This window comes from Rhinopithecus bieti, unplaced genomic scaffold, assembly GCF_001698545.2.
Source record: "Rhinopithecus bieti isolate Rb0 unplaced genomic scaffold, ASM169854v2 scaffold_17882, whole genome shotgun sequence".
NCBI lineage: Eukaryota > Metazoa > Chordata > Mammalia > Primates > Cercopithecidae > Rhinopithecus > Rhinopithecus bieti.
This window is the reverse complement of record NW_016809462.1, coordinates 241,569-262,839: the sequence shown is the minus strand read 5'-3', so window position 1 is coordinate 262,839 and position 21,271 is coordinate 241,569. Positions and strand designations below refer to the sequence as shown.

Below are 21,271 nucleotides of genomic sequence, written 5' to 3'. Positions count from 1 at the left end.
TTGCTTTTGTAAAAGAGAGACCTATGAAAGACTGGGATACCCAGCTTCTCACCGCATCAGTTTCCTTATCTGTAAAATAGAGAGGATCATAGTACCCATATCGCGGGGTTTTGTGAGGAGTAATTATTTTTATGCATATAAAGTGCTCAACAAATAGAGCTTTTATTATTATTTTATTTTATTTTTATTATTTTATTATTTATTTTATTATTATTACATATGTGCTTAATAAATGTTAGCAATGTTAATTATTATTATATATATACTTAATAAATGTTAGCAATTATTATATATGTACTTAATAAATGTTAGCAATTTTTATCTCATTACCACTAATGCACTAATGGACATTGTCTAATAAATAATTTATATGATGTTGCTAGCACTAGAGAGACAGGAATCTTTGAGTTCACCTAAGCTACTGTTCACCCTGAAAAGATTCAAGAAATATCAATAATCTCAAACTTTTTTAACAGCACTAACTTTCTTTTTTTAAAATTATACTTTAAGTTCTGGGATATATGTACAGAACATGCAGGTTTGTTACATTGGTATACACGTGCCATGGTTGTTTGCTGCACACATCAACCCATCATCTACATTAGGTATTTCTCCTAATGCTCTCTCTCCCCCAGCCCCCCACACCCTGACAGGCCCTGGAGTGTGATGTTCCCCTCCCTGTGTCCATGTGTTCCCATTGTTCAACTCCCACTTATGAGTAACATCATTAACTGTCTAATAGTTGTGCATATCCATTGTCATGCGTTGCTGTGACCTGCCGTCCCACCCACACATAACATCAGGTTTATTATGCCACACTAGCCACTTGATTCACCTGCACATTTGATCGTAGGTATTAAAAAAGAAGTGTGAATGGCAAGGAATAAAAACTGAATTCTTTCTTTTATAATGCTGCAATTTTGGGGGTGGGGTAGGGCTGAAAATTGCAGTTACATGGTTATTACAAGGCAATTACCTCAACAGTACTCTTCTTTCTTGCTCACATTTCAAAGGAACACATGTGCAAAGGGCCTTCTTCTCCTTTAATGGTCTTGACATCGCATCATACCTAAGGGCAGAACTATGACAATACTTCTCTTCCTGGTTGCCAAAAGTAACATGTGTGGGGGGGCACATCGCAGTTGTAAAGGCAGAATGGCCTCTTTTTGGTGGCTGGCTTGGAATTGCAAATATTTTTATTTCTTTCATAGGAGATGGCTCGTGGAAGAGAGGAGACAAACACGACTTTGAAGCTAAGCAAGCATACTCGTCCCTCCAGACAGTCACTCTACTGAGGACAGTGAAACCTGAGTTTGAGAAGTTTTCCATGGAGGTGAAAAGTTCGGTTGAGAAACAAGGGCTCAATATGGAGGATTACGTAAGTGCCTGATTATGAACCTAGGCCTTCAGCATCCTGAAAACAGTCTTCTAGTTAAATCAGAGATGACAGAGTGTCCCATTCTGAGCCATTCAGAAATTCCTAGGTTCAGGTCTGAATTTCACTGTTGACTTCTGTGTGTGTGTGTGTGTGTGTGTGTGTGTGTTTTCTTTCTGGGTGGTTTTCCTCCTTCCCTCCCAAATATACTCACTATCATCTCTACCCTTCACTTAACACTTTTTCAGCTGCTGCACGAAGGACAATTGCTTTTTCGTGGGCACTTGTGGTGGTGCTGGGTAGAATGTCTGTAGACTTCCATCACGTATTTGACTAAGAGGGTTTTGGGGGAGAAGAAGGATGAAGGAGTGCCAAAGGTTTGCGTGCCTCATTTTTCCAAAGCTTGGTGGCATTGGGTATTTGGGGTTTTAGGAGACACTTTCTTTTGGCAGCCTGGCTTAGCGTTCTGGCTAGTCTGCTTGTGGATGGTGTGGTTGCCTCTTTCTGCTGGAAGTTGCTTCCTACTCACATATTGCAGGGCTTCACATTCCATTAGTGCTGTTGTTACTAGTGCATTTCAGGAGTGGACAAGAGTCAGAACCTTAGTTCAGACTGAGGAATAAGCAGAGGGACTCATCTAAAAGCTGGCACCGCAGGCAGCTGACCACACCTCATTTGGCATCATTATTTTGACTGCCTCTGACATGCTTTGCTGCATGGCCAACACACCACTCCTGTAAATCCTTTCTTAGAGCAGGATGAGCAGTGGGCACCTTGGACTAGTTGAGTAGGTGTGCTGGTCTTCAAAACGAATCACTCTACAGCATCCAAAACTGAAAAGGAGCACCTTCTTCCTTCTCTTCTTTTGTTTTGAGTCAACATTTCGCTCTGTCTCCCAGGCTGGAGTGCAGTGGCGCGATCATGGCTCACTGCAGCCTCAAACTCCTGGGCTAACACGATCCTCCCTGTTCAGCCTCCTGAGTAGCTGGGACCACAGGTGCACACCATCATGCCAGCTAATTAGGAGCACTTTCTTAATGATAGGCATACGGCCTGGATAGTCCCTGCTCAAACTGGATAATGATCAACTTCATAAGAGATGGCCACTTCCAAACAGGGTTTCTCCTACTTTCTCTACTTGAAGTACCGCAGAGTGCTGGCACTGGCCTCAGAGCTGCCTTCTGAGTCTAGATCTAGCCCTTCTGAGCTGTGTGATCTTGGAAAAATTGCTCTGTTTCCCCGATTCAAATTACTTTTTCCTGCTGGAGGATTTCGGATTATTTACCTGAAGCATTTAGCACTGTCCCTGTCAGAAAGTTAGAACGAAATAAATGGTACCTCTTTTGTACCACTGTTTCAAGATTATACCTGTCTTTATAGGAATTTGTTATGAAATGGCATGCAAAGGGTCTTATACACATATTTATTAATGTTTTAAATGTTGCATATACTATACTCACATCGTTTAAAATATCTTTTAACTTTTTAAATCAGTGCTGTCTCGTAGTTATACAATGTGAGCCAAAAAAGTGAGCCACATATATAATTTAAAATTTTCTAGTTGACACATTTGAAAAAGTGAAAAAAACCAGGCAAAATTAATTTTAATAATATATTCCAATTAACACAATATAAACATAATAGTTCAACATTTAATCAATTAAAAATTATTAATGAGATTTTAATGTATTTCTTATACTACGTCTTGGAAATCCAGTGTGATTTTACACTTACAGTGTGTGAAGCCCTTGTTCAAGTGCTCCACATGACATAGCCACACATGACTAGTGGCTACCATATTGGACAGCGTATTCTGAATTATGAAAGAAGTAGGGTTTCTGCAACAGAGCCTACGTTTAAGGAAACATATGGTAGTCCTGTCATTATCCAAATCCTTTGTCTCAGAAATAAGAAAGAACACAAAAGGTACTGAACTTCCTTCAGTAGTGCTGCCAAATGTAGGCTGGGTCGTTATTGAAAACATCAAACTCTTTTACATATGCCACTGTATATTATTTTACTTTATTAGGTTCACATTAATTTTATGGTTTAAAAACTCAACAATGGTGCCATGTTGTCTGGTTTCCTCTCATTGGGCAAAAGTTGGCATCCCAGCCAGGAGCAGTGGCTGACGTCTGTCATCTCAGCACTTTGGGAGCCTGAGGCAGGCGATTGTTTGAGCTCAGGTGTTGAACACCAGCTTGGGCAATATGGTGAAACCTCATCTCTACAAAAAATACAAAAATCAGCCAGGCATGGTGGCATGCACTTGTAGTCCCAGCTACTTGGGAAGCTGAGGTAGGAGGATCACCTGAACCCAGGGAGGTGGAGGCTGCTGCAGTGAACCGTGATTGCACCACTGTGCTCCAGCCTGCGTGGCAGAGTAAGACCTTGTCTCAGAGAAAAAGTTGGCATCCCACTACTGGGTAATTCTTCTTGGTTATCTGTTATTCTGTGTTCATAATATTACATCTTATTTTAATGGTAGTCTAAGCAAAATCTCACTGGAAAGGTATACCTACTACAAAGATTTATAGAACATTCCAAACCTAGTAAGAGCACTGTAGAGATTATTTGCAGCCCTAGATTACCATACTGCTTCCCTCTGATAGTAGGACTGTTAAAACTGACTTTATAAATAAATAAAAATTAGAATTTTAAGTAGAAGTTAGAGCTAACTATAATAACTTATTTTAGTTCTGAAGATGTGTCCATCTTTTGTATGTATGTAGATTTTAGTGGGGCTTTTTTTTTTTTTTTTGAGATGAGGCCTCCCTGTGTTGCTCTGGCTGTTCCTGGGCTCAAGTGATCCTCCTGCCTTAGACTGTGGAGTAGGTGGGATTACAGGTGCACACCACCACGCCTGACTGAGTTGGGCTCTTGTAAACACCAGCTGCAGATGTTTATCAAGTTAGGTTAGACAGGTGGTCCTGGTGAGTATCATGGGAAGGAACTATGGGAGCCAAAGAGCCAGCACCTGGTGTGGCTGGGTTCCCAGAGACTAGTCCTTGATCTAATGTGGTGGGAGAGCCTGTAGGAGTCTGGGATCTTCTCTCTAGACTCAGTCTTTTTGCTTCTCTTACTTGTGCTAATGAGTTGTCTCATCTGCTTTCTTAGAACTCCAGTTGATGATACCCATTGTGAGCTCTTCGTTCTCTGCTATCCATCTCGAATTCAGTGATTTTGGTGGACTCTCATTTGTTCTAAAACTTACCATGCATTTCCAAAGAATCACATAATCTAGGAATAGTGGCAGTTTTGTTTCTTTTAAATTCTTCTACTTTTAAGTATGTTTAATTGAAAGTGTACTTAAGAAGCTGGGCACAGTGGTACATGCCTGTATTCCTAGGTACTTGGGAAGCTGAGGTGGGAGGATCACTTGAGTCCAGGAGTTTGAGCCCAGACTGGGTAACATATCAAAACCTCACCTCTAAAAAGATAAGTAAATAAAGTAATTTTTTAAAAGTATAATTAAGAGTGTGTATACTTAATTCAAGTAGTAAGTATATTGAATTAAAATTAAGTATAATTAATGAAATTAAAACTTCAAATGGCCTTGGGTGGGATCCCAATACATGTTAAATATAAGCAGTGATAGTGGGTATCTTAACTTTAATGTAAAGAGCATATGACAGAATTCATATCTGTTCACATCACCACTTAAGCATGATGTTTGCTGTGGAGTTTGGGGGACACTCTTTATTAGACTGGCAATTTCCTTTTCTCTCTTGTTAGTGAAGTTTTTTTCTTTGGCAAAATGATTCCTTGTAATACGATAACTGAAACAAAAATAGCACATCAAGCATCAAGGTTTGTATAATGTAGGTTAAGGAAAATATTTGGACATAGGTTTTTTACTTTAGGTGTTACATGTCATATGATACCACTGACTCTATTTCATATACGTTAGTATTGCATTCATCATATTACCACGTTGTCAGCATCCTTAAAAAGGTTATGATCTTCTGAAAATGAAAAATGTGAAACTTTAAAATATTTACAGACTATACTAAAGCATTGGGAGAATAGAGTAGCAATGATGGTTTTAGTAAAATTAATGTTCCATATTTTTAACTTATCAAATTTTGATGGATTAATGCCATTTTGTTTTGGTAAAATTGATCTCTTCTCTCCTCTATCCATCTCTTGCCCTCTCTCTTTTTAATTGACTTTTTAGTAGAGATAATTGCACATTTACATGCAGTTTTAAGATGCAATACAGAGAGATTCCTTGTATACATTTCTCAGTTTCCTGCAATGGTAACGCTTTGGAAAATTATAAGATCACAACTAGGATATTGACACGAATGCAATTATTATGCTCAGATTTCCCAGTTTTACCTATACTCTTTGTGTGTGTGTGTGTATGTGTACGTCTTAAGTTCTATGCAATTTTATTCTGTGTAGATCTGAGTGTATGAATTTTATCAAATGTGTATTCTTACACATATTGTGATACTCAGTGTTTCTTCATTCTGTTAAAAAGTTGCGATGTCAGTTGCATTAGTAGATGTTTCTGATTGTAACCATTTATGCACTCCTAGAATAACCTAGGACCATCTCAACTTCAAGACTGAGTTGTTCTATTTCCCAGTTCACATTTTGGAGAATATACTTATGGTTGAACCTACACATGCCTGCCTAGCTGGAGATTTTCAGGCCGGGTTGTCTCAAATGCTATTAGCAGCCTGTAAATTAGCTTCCCTGAGTCCAGTGTTCACTCTAGTTTCCCTCAGCTTGGGTGGTACATGTAAGTGGTGTGACAGAAAATAAGGTTGTTTAGGGCTAGTCTATCACTGGGGCTGTAAGTGTTGCATATATTACAATTGTCTAGTCATTAGTACATGTATCTTATGATAGTGTCCCCACTATTCCTATGGGTAATATAATATTTTAAAAAAAGCATTTGTCCTTTTACTAGTGAACCAAGGGGAAATCTATTCCATTCTGATGCATTTTCTTTTTTTTTTTTTTGAGACAGAATCTCACTCTGTCGCCAGGCTGGAATGCAGGGGCACAATCCTGGCTCACTGTAACCTTTGCCTCCTGGGTTCAAGCGATTCTCCTGCCTCAGCCTCCCAAGTAGTTGAGATTGCGGGCACATGCCACCACACCCGGCTACTTTTGTATTTTTAGTAGAGATGGGGTTTCACTATGGTGGTCTATATGGTCTTGATCTCTTGACCTTGTGATCTGTCCGCCTCAGCCTCCCAAAGTGCTAGGATTACAGGCATGAGCCCTCTCGCCTGGCCTGCATCATGTTTTAATGAGGCCCAGTGGCCACCACTGGAGGCAGTGCAGCCCAGTGGTTAAATATGCAGGCTTGGGATTTCATAGACCTGGCTGCCTCTTACAATTCTTATCTTGGACACCTTTCTGAGACGTAGTTCATTAGTTTACTGGCTATCAAATGGGAAACACAATTTTTAACTGACAAAGTTGTTCAAATAACTCAAGAATTATATAAAAATAATATAATATTCACCACAATGCCAGGCATTCATTGGATGATAAGCATTCATGGGTGCTTGCCAATGATGAATACTAACCATGACGAATACGTGGTAAGCATTCATCGGATGGTAGCTATCATTTCTCTTACTTTTGTTTCTCGTATTCCAGGCTGATCTATATGACACTCTTGTGTGCCTACTGCATGCAGTACTCTTACTCATCCTTCAGATTGTAACTCAAACACCACTTCCTCAGGACAGTCTTTCCTGACACCCCAGACTATGTCATGGTGCTCGGTTCCTTTCCATCACAGCACACCCCTTGGGTTGTAATTACACACTGATGTATGGGATTTTCTGATTACCCTTTGTCTCTTCTACTGTAAACTCTTCGAAAGCAAGAACTACTCTTGTTTCTGCCCACTCTTGCATTCTCTTACTGTGTACGTGGCACATAGGAAGTGGCCAAAGTACCTATTATTATTGTTATTATGGTTATTATTTTTGTTGTTATTGAATAGAAAGGACATAAAATCAAACCCATTTCCTCTACAGTGGCGGAAACGGAGGCTGAGAAAGGTGGGGTGGCCTTTCCAAATGTAACTAGCATATTGCAGTCAGTACAGTGATGTTGGCTGGTGGTGGAGTCCTATGCTTAGACCTTATTGGGTACACAAAGCCAAGTATTCAGTTTCTCTTATACCATGGGAGATAGTGTGGGGATAGTAATGGGGTTTCACAGTGGGGGTTCTGAGGACCATCTGGAGGTCACCTGAAATCTAAAGTGAGAAGTAAAGCCCTACTGCAGAGGTTCTCAAGTGTCAGTGGGGCTCTAAGTATGACTCTGACAAATTTTTGCCAAGTACCTGCCTGGCCTTCTCTGGTGGTTTCTGTTGGGTTGCCCATACGTGCAGTGGCCCTCACTCAAGGGCGTCTTAATGGTGGTGGTTGGCCTCTGCCCACGAACAGTTCCAATTCCAGAGCACTGGTATTTGGTTTTAGAATGCACTGTGTGGTGGCCAAGCCAAGATTAGTTGCATCCCTTGACTCCTGCCTGGGTCAGTGACTTTCTTTTTCCACTACATCAGTCTGACCCTTTTAACAACAATGTACCCCATAAGGGGGCAAACCCATGACCTGAAGATTATGTGTCTCAGGCTCTGCAAGTGAGCCTGGCAGCAACACAGACTGAAGTATTTCCTTCCTTTCCCTGCACTCCACCTGCCCAAATACACACATGTAAGATACTGGTTTCTCTCTCCTCTTTCAGACACTTGGCAAAGTCTGGCTAGGACTTCATCTCCTCTTCATTCCTCAGTGACCTAGTTTTCCTATTTTTTTCTGAAGTGTAAACCATCATTCCTTTGATCATCAGATGCTGTTTACTGAGTGCTCTAGAAGTATGGATGTGAGCCTGATCCTGGAAAATGAGTAGTCCCGTCTGGGGTGGGATCCTCACCCCCTAAAAATGCTTGAGCAGGTGTATAAATATCCATGGCTGTGAGCTCTGGGGGCCCACCAGAGCTGCATTCCTATGCCAGCATGCACAAAAAGCAACATATACCTTAGTGTAAAGCACTCTGACACGCTGGTGATAATCATAGGAGTCTGGACAGTTTATTTTGTAGCAGTTCGAATGTGGCACATATGTGAAAATATCCATGTTTCTAGAGAATCAAAATTAAACAATGAGTTCATTTTGCTCTTTAGTAAGAGATACCTTTCAAATTCATTCATGTTTTCATGAGCTCGTTAGGTGGATGAGGGTTTCTTGACCTAGAGTGTGTTAATTCTTTATAATTATGTACAAAATGTTGTGTGTAAGTGCACATGTGTATACTTTTGGAGAGAAGGGTCAGCACCCATCATCTGATTCTTAATGGGGGTCAGTGTAGCAAAAAGTAGAAAATCACTGAACTAGACCATGGCTTGTCAATATTCCATTCACCCAGTTACTGTCTTGAGCTGTGTTTATTCACATGGATAGGGTACTACAACATTGTGTATGTCAGGTTGCACTGAAAAATCACTCCCTTGGAAGAAACTAAAGAAGGACCTGAATGCTCAACTGCTACCTTATCTTACACGATAAAAGCCATTAGTTTTATTTCTGAGATGAAAGACATACTCATTGATTCATTCTGTACCAGGGAGACAGTTCAGTCTTTTTGATTCCCAGTGTTTTTGCATTATGCTTTTAAGAGTAGACTTAAATTTGTCCCTGCTACTATTTCCCATGTTAGACTGAGTCAGTGTTGCAGACACATTTTCCTCTCAGTCAGCTTATTTGGCTTTTCTGGCCTGTAAATTCCACTTTTGGCTTGACCCACTCTCCTGATTGTGTTTGGCACTTTTGAGACCCATTTGCTGCCTGGCCCTTTAAAAGTTGGTTCTGTCTTTGGGTGAAGTTCACACTCCTTCCCTCATATTGTTGTTGTTTAAGTCAAAATAATACACAACTTTCTAGATTGAAAGGGCCCAATATAATGAATTCAAGAAAAGCCCACAATGAATTAAAAATACATTCATAGTACTAAAGAGTTATAGATAAACATGAATCTTCTTTTCTGCCCTTCTCTACTTCTAACTCCCATTTCCCTAGAGACAATCATCATTAATGTTTTATCTGTTTTCTGCTGTTTCTCTCCATATTTCTAAAATTGATTATTTATATTGCTGTTTTGATAGTAAAATTTTGATATTATCTCTTGACTTCCTAAAGTGGAAAAGATTTAGCTAGCTCTTTTATGTACGCTTTCTCTGCCAGTTCTTTCTTTTCCTTCTACCTTCCCAATATTTTATAACATAGTTTCTGGTGAAAAATACATTCATAAAATAAAATGTGAAGAAAAGCTAAAAAAATCAGAACTTTTATTATTATTACCATATAAATACTTATAGTAGAACCATATAGTATTCTATAATTACATACCCTTTCCTGTACAGCTTTTTGTTTTCTCTGACCTTACTAATTGCCTTAGTTTTTTTATTTGCTTCTGTGTCTGTGTAGTTCTTACTGTTTCATTTTCACTCTCTCAGACAAACATTTTAGATAATGTTAATTTTTTAAATCCTTTATCGTCCTACTCTAATCTAGAATAATTTATTTCTCCAATACCACCTGGAAATGTCCTACAGTTCTCTTATATTATAGCTCTTTTCTTGGGTATCATATCTCCTTCTTTCTTAAATTTCCCCTTATTTTTGAAGAAGAAAGGAGGCATGCATCAAAAAAAAAATATATATATATATGTATATATTTTTTGAGATGGGGTCTCACTCGGTCACCCAGACTGGAGCAGTGGTGCCATCTCAGCTCACTGCAACCTCCACCTCCGGCACTTAATAGATCCTCACACCTCAACCTTCTGTGTAGCTAGGACTATAGGCGTGCTTCCATGCCTGGTTAATTTTTGTATTTTTAGTAGAGACAGGGTTTCATCATGTTGCCTGAGCTGGTCTCGAATTCCTGGGCTCAAGCAATCCTCCCACCTTGGCCTCCCAAAGTTCTGGGATTACAGGTATGAGCCATCATGCCTGGAAGGAAAATCTTTTGAGACTTTAAGTATCAGAAAACATTTTGTTTTAGTCTTACATTTAATTGACAGTTTAGCTGGGTATAAAATTTTCTTTGAATATTAATTTCCCTCAAAATTTTGATGCTGTTACTCTACTGTTCTGTGGCTGTTAGTGTTACCATTCTGATTATTTATCTTTTTCATGCTTTCTTTTTCTCCAGCTCTAGAAGCTTTTGGTATTTTCTCTTTATTGTTGATGGTATCAGTAAGGATCTAGTCAGGAAAATAGAGCCTATGCCAGGTGATTCAACAAGCATTTAATACGAGGAATTACCTTTAAGGTGTAGAAAGAGCTGAGATACCAAATGGAGGAATAAGGCAAGCCAGAGATTAGCAACAGCAGAAAGCCATTACCACCTGTAGAGCTGGAAGGACCAAGGAAGAGATAGTTTTCCCAAGACTCCAAAGTTAGGGTTGCCATTGGGAGATAAAAGGATAGAGTAAATGCAGCTTCTTCTAAAGATGCTGCCCAAGGCAAAGGGAAAGTGGGAGAAATATCCTGGCTTTTTTCTTCTTTCTGGTAGGACCAGAAAGAAGTGCTTCTTCTTGGCTGAACCAACTAGATGTCAGCTGACAGGGAAAGGGACCTGGAGGAGTTATTTTCATATGATATAGGGCACAGCAAAGCAGATGAAGGGAGGGGAATGAATTGGAGGGGAATGAAATAGGCAGACAACTGGATTCACTGGTTTTCTGAAATTTCACAATAATATGAGCGTTTTTACATCCTTGTTATGAGCACTTTTTGCTTGCCTTTTCTGGAACTTTAAAATGGGATGTTGGCTCTTCTCAGTTGATTCTCTAATTTTCTCTCCTATTTTCCAACTCTTCTTTTTTCTTTTACTTTCTGAGAAATTGACTCAACTTTACTACCTTCCAGCTTATTTATTGAATTTTAATTTTGCTATCATATTTTAATTTTCAAGAGCTCTCTCTTGTTTTCTGTGCCCCTCCTTTTAAAAGATAGCACCTTGACTTGTTTCTTGTATACAATAGTTTATCTTTCTGAGTGCATGCTTTCATCAGTTGTAGAATACATTTAAAAAATATTTTAACTTATCCAAAGTTGAGATTCATTTTACAATTGGTGGACTGTCATAATTTAATAAGTAGAATTTTTTCTTTCTAAGGGCAACTTAGAAAAAAAGGTGCTTCTTACAATTGCAGGTATATTACATTTGTTGAGATGAGTTTTTTTCCTCTGNAAAATGGGATGTTGGCTCTTCTCAGTTGATTCTCTAATTTTCTCTCCTATTTTCCAACTCTTCTTTTTTCTTTTACTTTCTGAGAAATTGACTCAACTTTACTACCTTCCAGCTTATTTATTGAATTTTTAATTTTTGCTATCATATTTTTAATTTTCAAGAGCTCTCTCTTGTTTTCTGTGCCCCCTCCTTTTAAAAGATAGCACCTTGACTTGTTTCTTGTATACAATAGTTTATCTTTCTGAGTGCATGCTTTCATCAGTTGTAGAATACAATTTAAAAAATATTTTAACTTATCCAAAGTTGAGATTCATTTTACAATTGGTGGACTGTCATAATTTAATAAGTAGAATTTTTTCTTTCTAAGGGCAACTTAGAAAAAAAGGTGCTTCTTACAATTGCAGGTATATTACATTTGTTGAGATGAGTTTTTTTCCTCTGAGAACTAAATCAGAAGAAAAAAAGAGATAAGTGTTTTGAAAAAATTTTCTTTTACTTTCTACATAGTGTATGCCTTTCAAGTTCATTTTTTTTTCTATTAATTTTGATCTCTTTCTCTTATAAACCTTTCTTAAACTTTTGGTAATCCTTAGCTCTCTATTTATATTTAAGGGTGAACTACTATGGAGCTTTCCTGGAAAGCTCTATGTGTATGAGTGGAACTTGTTATAGTGGTGAACTTTACTATAGGGTAATAATATATCAAGCTTGTTATTCAAATGATTATCCCAAATATGAATATCTGGAAGTTAGTTACTTATCTTAGGTTGGTCAGTTTTACTACAAAATTCTCCTCCAAATTCCTTCTTGAGGGTCATAAGACTGCCCTATATTCTGGGGGCCCAGGGAGTGAGAGTCTTACCTTTAGGACAGCAGACTTATTACTTAAACCCAATTTTCAATTTTATGCTTCACCCAGTCTTCAGTTGCGCCTGGTACCTTCCTGTTCAGATCTTCTTTGCTTCAACATCTTCAGACAATAAAACTAATGCCTTTTGCCTAAATGGGATGGGGCACTTTCTTCTCTGTATAAGGTTAGGGAGGAGATCTGACTCAATTTAAGGTTGAAAAATGGAATATTTACATAAAAATAATTATGAGAGCTCCTATACAGACTTTCAACTAGTCTTGCTATTTTCAGTGCCACTGCATCCTCCACCTCCAGAGGTAGCAGTGACTCCAGTTCTAGAGCCTCTGAACTGGAATGGCTTTGCTTCTTGTTAGAGTTCCCTGCTACCCTCCTGTGTACACTTTGGTTGTAGTTTTTCAGTTCTGTTGAGTCAGTTACTTTTCCCAACTTCCAGCATTTTGTTGATATTTCTTTTCTTTTCTTTTTTTTTGAGATGGAGTCTTGCTCTGTCACCCAGGCTGGAGTGCAGTGGCACGATCTCAGCTCACTGCAACCTCTGCCTCCCAGATTCAGCAATTCTCCTGCTTCAGCCTCCCGTGTAGCTGGGACTATGGGTGCCGTCTAGCACGCATGACTAATTTTTGTATTTTTAGTAGAGACAGGGTTTTACCATGTTGGTCAGGCTTGTCTCAAACTCCCAACCTCAGGTGATCCACCCACCTCAGCCTCCCACAGTGCTGGGATTACAGGCGTGAGCCGCTGTGCCCAGCTTGTTGATATTTCTTATCTGCTATTTCCTTTCTGTACTCTTTAGACTTGTAGGTTTATGCCTTAAAACATTTATTTATTTCATTTTGGTGGGGATTTTAGAAGGAATCTGTGTTTATATGGCTGTGATTTACCTGAAGTCTCTTCTGTATTGTTGACTTTCAGTACCATGCAAGTGTTCAAAGATGGTGGTGCCATTTTTTGTGGGGTGGAGGTGGGGTGGGGAATAATCTTACCAAAGCAGGGGTAAGAGAGACAGGATGTGTTTGAGGGAATGAGTGAACACATGTTTTGGTCCGAAATGCCCTAGCTCCTTTAGAAATTCCCATTTGGTTATAGTTTCTTTCTAAGGACCGCTTGTCTTCATTTACTAGCTCAGTACATTCTTTTACCCTTGTGGACATACCTGACTTCTGTGATTCTTTAAAAACAACTACAGACAAGCAAAACACATGAACAATAATGCATACCAATTGCTTTGCCAGGTAACAACAAAAAGGGTGGTCTCCTGCGGGTTTGTCATCTTGGTGTATGAAGACTGCTGATTTTACTTTATGTCTGGAGCTGTTTCCTTTAACATAGCTCTTTGTTGGCTTTTAAAAATGAGTCTTTTGTACATGGACAGGAACATCATCTAGGGATCCTGTTCCCAGTGTAAGGAGACTTTTTAGGTTTTTACGTAGATTTTAAAAAATTGAGCTGATTCAATTTTAAGGTGAAGAAAAGGGATATTTACATAACAATAATTGGAGATATTTGTGTCCTGGCAGGTTATTTGTAGTTTATCACAGTGTAATGTAGCAATTTTATACCCTTTCTAGAATCTGTTAGAACTCTTTTGTTGTAAAATAAGACAGAAAAAAGGTGAAAAATATTTGAGGATATAAACTTGTTGAAAGGGCCCCAGTTACCTTCCATTGTACCTTAGATATTCTGAAATGAATCCACCCTGTAGTAATCATTGTTGCAGACAGCATCCTTCTAGGGCCAAAGGAGGAAGGGCAGGGTCCTGACTGTGGCCAACCGCAGTGGACTTGGGCCAAGAAAGCCCTTGGCTAGGTCCCTCGTCTTCCTGGTGCTTCCTCTGTTGTGCAGCGAGAGATTCGGACCCCCACCACAAGGGGCCTTCCCATTCCCAGGATTTTGTTATTACATACAGGCAAACAGTGTTTTTCTAATTGTCTTAATTTAGAGACTGAGTTTCACTGTTGTTATCTGGGTATGGAATTTACTTAGCCCTTATTGACAAATCAGAGTCCCAATAATCACAGTCACCACTTCTCACCTCCCATCTGAGGAGAATGTTTTTACAATTAAGCATTCTGCTGCTTGTAACACTACATCAGAAACATCTCTTGGAAATTTTCATTACTCCAGCTTTAAAATACAAAGGGCCAGCTTTTCTTCAGCTCTAAACTGTCACCGTTCTATGGTGTGTAACTGTTTCTCAATGCAAAACCTACTGTTGTATACACAAATTAAGTAATCGCAATGTTCTGTGTCCAATATGTGTTTGCAAAGATACAGTTGTGTAGTTATGCAAACATAAAATTAGAGCCTAGTTTTTAAAAGTGGGTCAGAATTTCTCCAATGAATTTCAGAGATTGGATTTTGTTTTGTTTTGTTTTGTTTCATTAAAGTTGTGTTAGTTATAAAGAACATGTAAACTACATTTTAAATAAAATAATGTTGCATCCTTAATACTTTGGCTTTCACATCAGTTTTATACTTCTTAATGTGACCTCTGTTCTTGTTTTGGGGGTAGAATTTGGTAAATGCTGTTTTTATTTCTAACCAGGTGTTCTGAGCAGGGCGTGATTTTATAACCTTGGATATTTGCCCATTTGAGGTTAGCAGGCCACCCGTAGATTGTTTTTTCTCCTCATTTAGAAGTGAAAATTTAACTAATTAAACAAATACCCCAGTAGTAACCAATGCACAGCAGTATTGATAGGAAGGTGGGATGTGTGTTTGGGCATTCCCTCTCTCCCAGGTCTTCCTCTGACACTCAAATATGAAACAAGAGGTTGAGGAGCAGGTGGTTTATCTAGCCAAGGTGTTCGAAAGGGACTGGTTTTGATAAGTAATTGTTTAGAATAGCCCAGACGTCACATGTTGAAAAGTCTAAAATGTTGGAAAACAATGCTCTAATTTCCTTAAATGAGGAAGAAGTGTCAGCATTAAAGCTGTTTAAACCAACTTGGGGCCGAGCACGGTGGCTCACACCTGTAATCCCAGCACTTTGGGAGACTGAGCCGGGTGGATCACCTGAGGTTGGGAGTTCAAGACCAGCCTGGCCAACATAGTGAAACCCTGTCTCTACTAAAAATACACAAAAGTTAGCTGGGTGTGGTGGTGGGCGCCTGTAATTCCAGCTACTTGGGAGGCTGAGGCAGAAGAATCACTTGAACCCAGGAGGTGGAGGTTGCAGTGAGCCAAGATCATGCCACTGCAATCCAACCCGGGCAACGAGAGTGAGACTCAGTCTCCAAAAAACGAAAACAAAAAACCGACTTGGATTTTGATACAAGTTTTGCACAGAAGCAGCATGGGAGGTGACATTATTTGAAAAGTTATCAGATCATCAGTAAAATCTTGGCCAGACACTTCCTGCCCTCTTGTCTTGTACAATATCATTTAATTGGAATTGTGTACTCCTACACAAAAAATTTTAAGCTAATGGGAGAAGCTAATGGGAGAAAATAAAATGAAGCCGTATTCGCCCTGCTTCCAGCGAGACTGCAAGGCTGAGCTGCATCTGGATAGAAGGAGGCTTTCCCCTCCCCTCCTTCACCCTCACCCCCTTTCTTTCAAGTCAGCCAGGGAGTAATTTGTCCATATATAAAGGTCCTTTCAGGCACTGGAGGGCTTTGCTAATTGTATTTGAGAGAATAAAGGTAAACCACAAGTTGGGCTTTTAACAACAGAAAAATAATGAGTTCGCATGGCAACATGTTTAATAAGATTAGTTTTATTAGGAAAATGTAATCAAGTGGACTGAGGTCTTGCAGGAGGAATGGCTGATAAAAAGCCATTCATTTTCTTTAGCTAAAGAACTATCAGTTGGTGTTCAGAACACATTTAAATAAACAGGTATCAAAATCTAAAAAATATATGTTCCTCCCATTTTCTTGGACTAAAAGAGAAACTTGTTTATTCCGCTAACATTTAATTAACTTTAGTTGTGCTAAATTAGAATATTTGAAAACTTGGGAATCTCCTGATTAGAGTGCTTTTTGTTTGATTGCAAATAAGTATTTGCTTGCAATTGGCACATATTGGCAGGTGTGGATTTATTAATTTCAAAAATACCATTGAAGTGGTACAATCTGAAAATATGAAGAGCCACAATACCTGTGAAAAAGGTCTTTTCCAAGCAATGAACTTCATTTTGCCCTTCTGAAAGATAGTCACTGTTTTTTTTCCCATTATATGTGGTGATGTAGTTAATTTCAGTTAGAAAGATGTTTGGCGCTAATGGTGACAATACACTTAAATATGCGTGACTAAAATAGCAATTCAGTGTGGGAATATGTTTCATAATTGAAATGCTATGCTATTTTCTTTTTTTTTTTCCTGTATGAAGGAGAAGGGCACTTTAGTTAATTTGGCCAACTTCTTCACAATTGAAACACAATTTAAATTCTTGTTAGAATAGTCCAATCACTTAAAATATGGACTATAGACACACGACCAGTTCAGCCTGTAGAAAGAACATGTATCAGCTCCAGCAGTTACACCCGTCAGTGTAACTGAAGGAGTCTGAGGCAAATCTGTAGAGGATAAAAGCTCAGATTTCCTTTTTATTTCCTGTCTTTCTTACCCCTTCCAATGCCTCTGAGCACCTCAGGGTCTCAGCATCCTTTTTTTTTTTTTTTTTTTTTTTTTTTTTTTTTTTTTTTTTTCCCCCCCCCAACCCCTTTGGGCCCCCCGGGGTTCTCCCCTTTTTTTTTTTTTTTTTTTTTTTTTTTTTTTTTTTTTAACTTGGTGAGGAACTCTTACATTAGAGGCTCAGTAGATTAGCTTTACCAGGACATTGCATTTAAAGGAGGAACCTGGAAAAGGAAGGCTTAAAGTGAACAAATTTAAAGGTGATATTTTGCTGTCAGTCACAGGAGATGAGAGTGTCCCTCAAATGCCAGGATTTACTCCTTTGATAAGAGAGCCCTGCTCATGAGACATGTCTTCAGTCAGACCACCTGATGGCCACATTCAGAGCTGAAACTCCCTTGCATAAAGTTTTGCATTGCACTAGTAAAGCAGAAGCAAAATTACTCTGCATTTTAGATCATTTGACAGCACCCAGGAAAGCATGCCCATGTAGTCAGCCTTCCGGCTTGGAAGAAGAGAGACTGACAGGCCACTGCCAGCTTCCTTGGCCACGGTACTAACCAAGGACTCTGGTGTTTGATGCTGACAGCAGCCAAAGATTTTTAAAGTCTTAGGGCAGTGTTCTGGTTCATAAGGTCTGGCCATTGATGCTGCTATCCATGTGGGTAGATGTGGTGGAGGAGCCCAAGGTAGTGGTTCGATAAATATTAATTGATGGGCTTTAAAATAATCGATGACCCAAGGGCACGCCAGCTCGTGTGCCAGAGACTTTAATTTGTTAAAGGAAGTAAACCACACTGAGTTGCTCTTGGAAGTTATGAAAATGATTGTAAAGGGTTTTTTTTTTTTTTTTTTTCCTTTTTTAAGCTCAAGCACTTTGAGTGATAGTATCCAAAGAAAACAGCCCAGCAGCCGAGTGCAGAACCTCACTGTGGCCCTGCAAGCAGTGTGTATGTAGTAACAGTTTTAAGTGACATCCTTTCTGGGGTCCAGCCAATTGTTAACAGAGAGGAACTAGAATAATATATTGCTGGGGATTCAGCCCTCTTACTGATTATAACATTTCAAAGGAGCTCAAGCTGCAGGAAATTAGTTTGGATTAGTATTTATCTTCTGATTTTTTTTCTCCTCTGGAAAAAAAAACTTGTTTCTTCTATAAAGATCTTTAAAAATCTTGCCCCACAGACCGTGATTTGGAGGTGGGGAGGGGGGGTGCACAGAGGATTATGTTTTGTATAATAAACAATATGACTATTGGCCTGAATTTGAAGACCTTTATTAATTATTTCTTCTACCCAGATATCTCTATGTGGGATAATTACTAAATCACTGGTGTTGGACAGCTGTGTTTCTACCCTGTCTTAAAGATCTTAAAGAGATTTAATTTCTTTGTTAGTCAACAATTCTGTGTGAGATTGACATACCAGTTTTCCCACTGTTGCCACACATACTACATTCATTTCAATCTTAGGTTATTTTTCCTTTTCTGCGCTTAGTGGTGACATATATTTATGGTAACTGTATGTTCAAGAATTCCTTGGATTAAACAGATTTCAGATGCGGTTTATTTGACCTCTCAGTGCACATATATTTTTGCTAAACACTTGACTCTCCCTATCAGCACGCATATAGTTAAGCCTGAAGATGGTTGGTGATTGAACCCATATACGCACCCTCCAGCGCTCACTGAGCTCCTCCTCTGGGTAAGGTATTGTACTACGTGCTGTGAGGACAATTTAGCACCTGTGTTAGGGGCCCCTGGTGGGTCAAAATAGATGAGTAGAACCGAACCTCTTAAGTGAGGCAAATACAGGAAATCCAGGCTTAGAATTAGAGATGCATTAGACACATTTAAGGAATAGTGAAATAACCCCGCCTGAATGGAGGGATTTCTTAGAGGAGCGGTTTGGAAAGATCTGTGTCTTTTTGAAATTTGTTCCTTCCTTGACTGCCAAAACACCGTCATCTCTAAGTTCTCTACCTACATTGCTGCATCCTTCTTAGTCTTCTTTGATGACACCTGTTTTTTACTTACTCCACGAATACTGATGTTTCCCAAGCTTTTTCCCCTGGCCCTTTTCTCTCTAAACACTATTTCTAGGCAACACATCTGCTTGCCTGAACAGGATGTTCGCCTCTATGTGGATAACACCTAACCTTCTATCTCAGACTCCAGCCTCTCTCGTGAGTGACAGCCCCACTTCCAGTTTCCCACTGGCACCTCTGCCTGAATAGCACTGTGTCTATCTACGTCACCTTCTTGTTGGAGACTGCTCCATTCAGAGTTCTGTGACCAAGCCTAGAAGCGGAATCAAGGAAGATGAAAGTCTGAGTTCAAAGAGCTTATTTTGCCCACAGAAGAATGTAGGAAGGCAAGGGGATAGTAGTAAAAAGTATGATTTCCAAGGATTTTGAAAATCAAGCTGTTTCAGGTGATAATAAGGTCTATGGGCTTGCTACCCAAAGTGTAGTCTATGGACAGTGGCATTAGTGTCACATGGGAGATTATAGAAATGAAGAACCATAGGCCCCCATTCCTCAGACCTACTGAATCATGATCTGCATTTGAACAAAATCCTCAGGGGGCACTGTCTGCATATTAAAGTCTGGGAGACATTGGTAGAGAGTATGTGCATAAAAGTGAATTGAAATTGAATGGAGATGAAAAAATGGCGGGCAAGGAACCAAGAGGCTAGGTGTTGAATGAATGGATAATGCACAGGGACATTGAATGCAATGTCCACCAGGAATGCAATAGACTGTGGGTGGAGAGGAAGAATGTGAGCTGACTTCTGACCTCCGTAATGTATTCATTATGCCCTGACAGTGAGGGAGGGCACTTGTATTAGATGATAGTGATATTTGACATATAAGATTTTTGATGCCTCAGTTCTTTGAGAACACTGGTTAAGATGATTTTTTTCCCTTTAAATTCTGCATCTCAGCTCTTAAAAAATTATAGCAGATCCTTAAATAATGATGAATTGGCTTCGTCAGCCATGGATCTAAAGAGATTAAGCCTTCTTTTCTGGCCTTATGTCAATTTACAAAATTATTTTCAACAACCCTAAGGCTGACTTTAACAATCTAATATCCAATGTTACTTTTTTTTTTTCTCATGGTTCATATTTTCCTGACAGTTAATTAAAAGTTGTGTTTGCTAGGGCAAACTTTCTTTCTTTCTTTTAATCCCTCCTGATATGTGGATAACATCTTGGAACTCTTTATACTTGCTAGAGAAGTCATATCAAGTCTTCTAAAGAAGAGACTGATATACTTGGAGTTCCACCCTTGGGTGTAAGTTAGGTGTTTAGGGAAGTGTGTTGCTTGATAAACACATGGACACTGATGTTGAAGGTGCTTGTTTGGTGTTAGGAGACTTCAGTTCTAGTTGCAGCTCCATCCTTCCCTCTGCATGATGTTGGGTGAATCAGGCTACTGTTGTGGGCTTCAGTTTCTCATGTACACAGTATACTGGTTGTACTGTATGAGGTCTAAATTCCCTTCCAGTTGTAAAATTTTGTGATCTGTAAGCCTGTTAAGAATTCCTGTAATGTTGAGGTAATGCATCCCCCTAAGACAGGTACCCAGGAGTCTCTCTTGTATGGTGGCCAGTCTATTTATTGGGCTCAGGTCATTCTACCTTTCAAAATATTGAGAATATCTTTATGATTCCAAATCATGATACATCTGCATCTGGAATACTCTGTATAGTTTTGGTAAATTTCTTAAGAGAAATAAGTCTCACCACATTAGTATATTAGCCTTAAAGGTTTCAAAAAAGAAATAGAGTATCTTTTAATTGCCCAAAGGAGTGAAACAATTTTCTTATAAAATAGACTAAAAAGATCAGTCTCTTTAAAATATATAAGATATAGCATGACCCAACCTTGTGAAGACTATGGGCATTTCTTGAAATTTGAAGACAATGGAATTCTCAAACTGAAGGGATACTTTCAGGATAATTATAATGAATTATTATTTTTCCTGATAGCTAATAAACATATAAAATTCATTATTTCCATAGTTTCTAAAGACTTTTAAGTGGGTTCCAGAATGATTTAGAACAGTTCAGTATGATGGATTGCAAATGGGAATAAGAGAGTGTTGATCATTGGTGTGTTACCCTATCCTTTTAGGTTGACATTTGAGATCTACAAATGTCTTTTTTTTTTTTAAAAAAAGAATTATTTTGGTTAAATGATGAGAAA

The 21,271-nt window shown here is 38.9% G+C and overlaps 1 protein-coding gene across 3 annotated transcripts in view; it reads left to right on the top strand.

Annotated features, from left to right (window-relative positions):
- NPR3 (natriuretic peptide receptor 3) overlaps positions 1-21,271 on the top strand; it is an 81,375-nt gene that overhangs the window by 26,893 nt on the left and 33,211 nt on the right. For all 3 annotated transcript variants that reach the window (XM_017889472.1, XM_017889471.1, XM_017889470.1), the window contains exon 3: positions 1,212-1,378. In XM_017889472.1, coding sequence (XP_017744961.1) covers positions 1,212-1,378 — 167 coding nt within the window. The remainder of the gene's footprint in view (positions 1-1,211; positions 1,379-21,271) is intronic.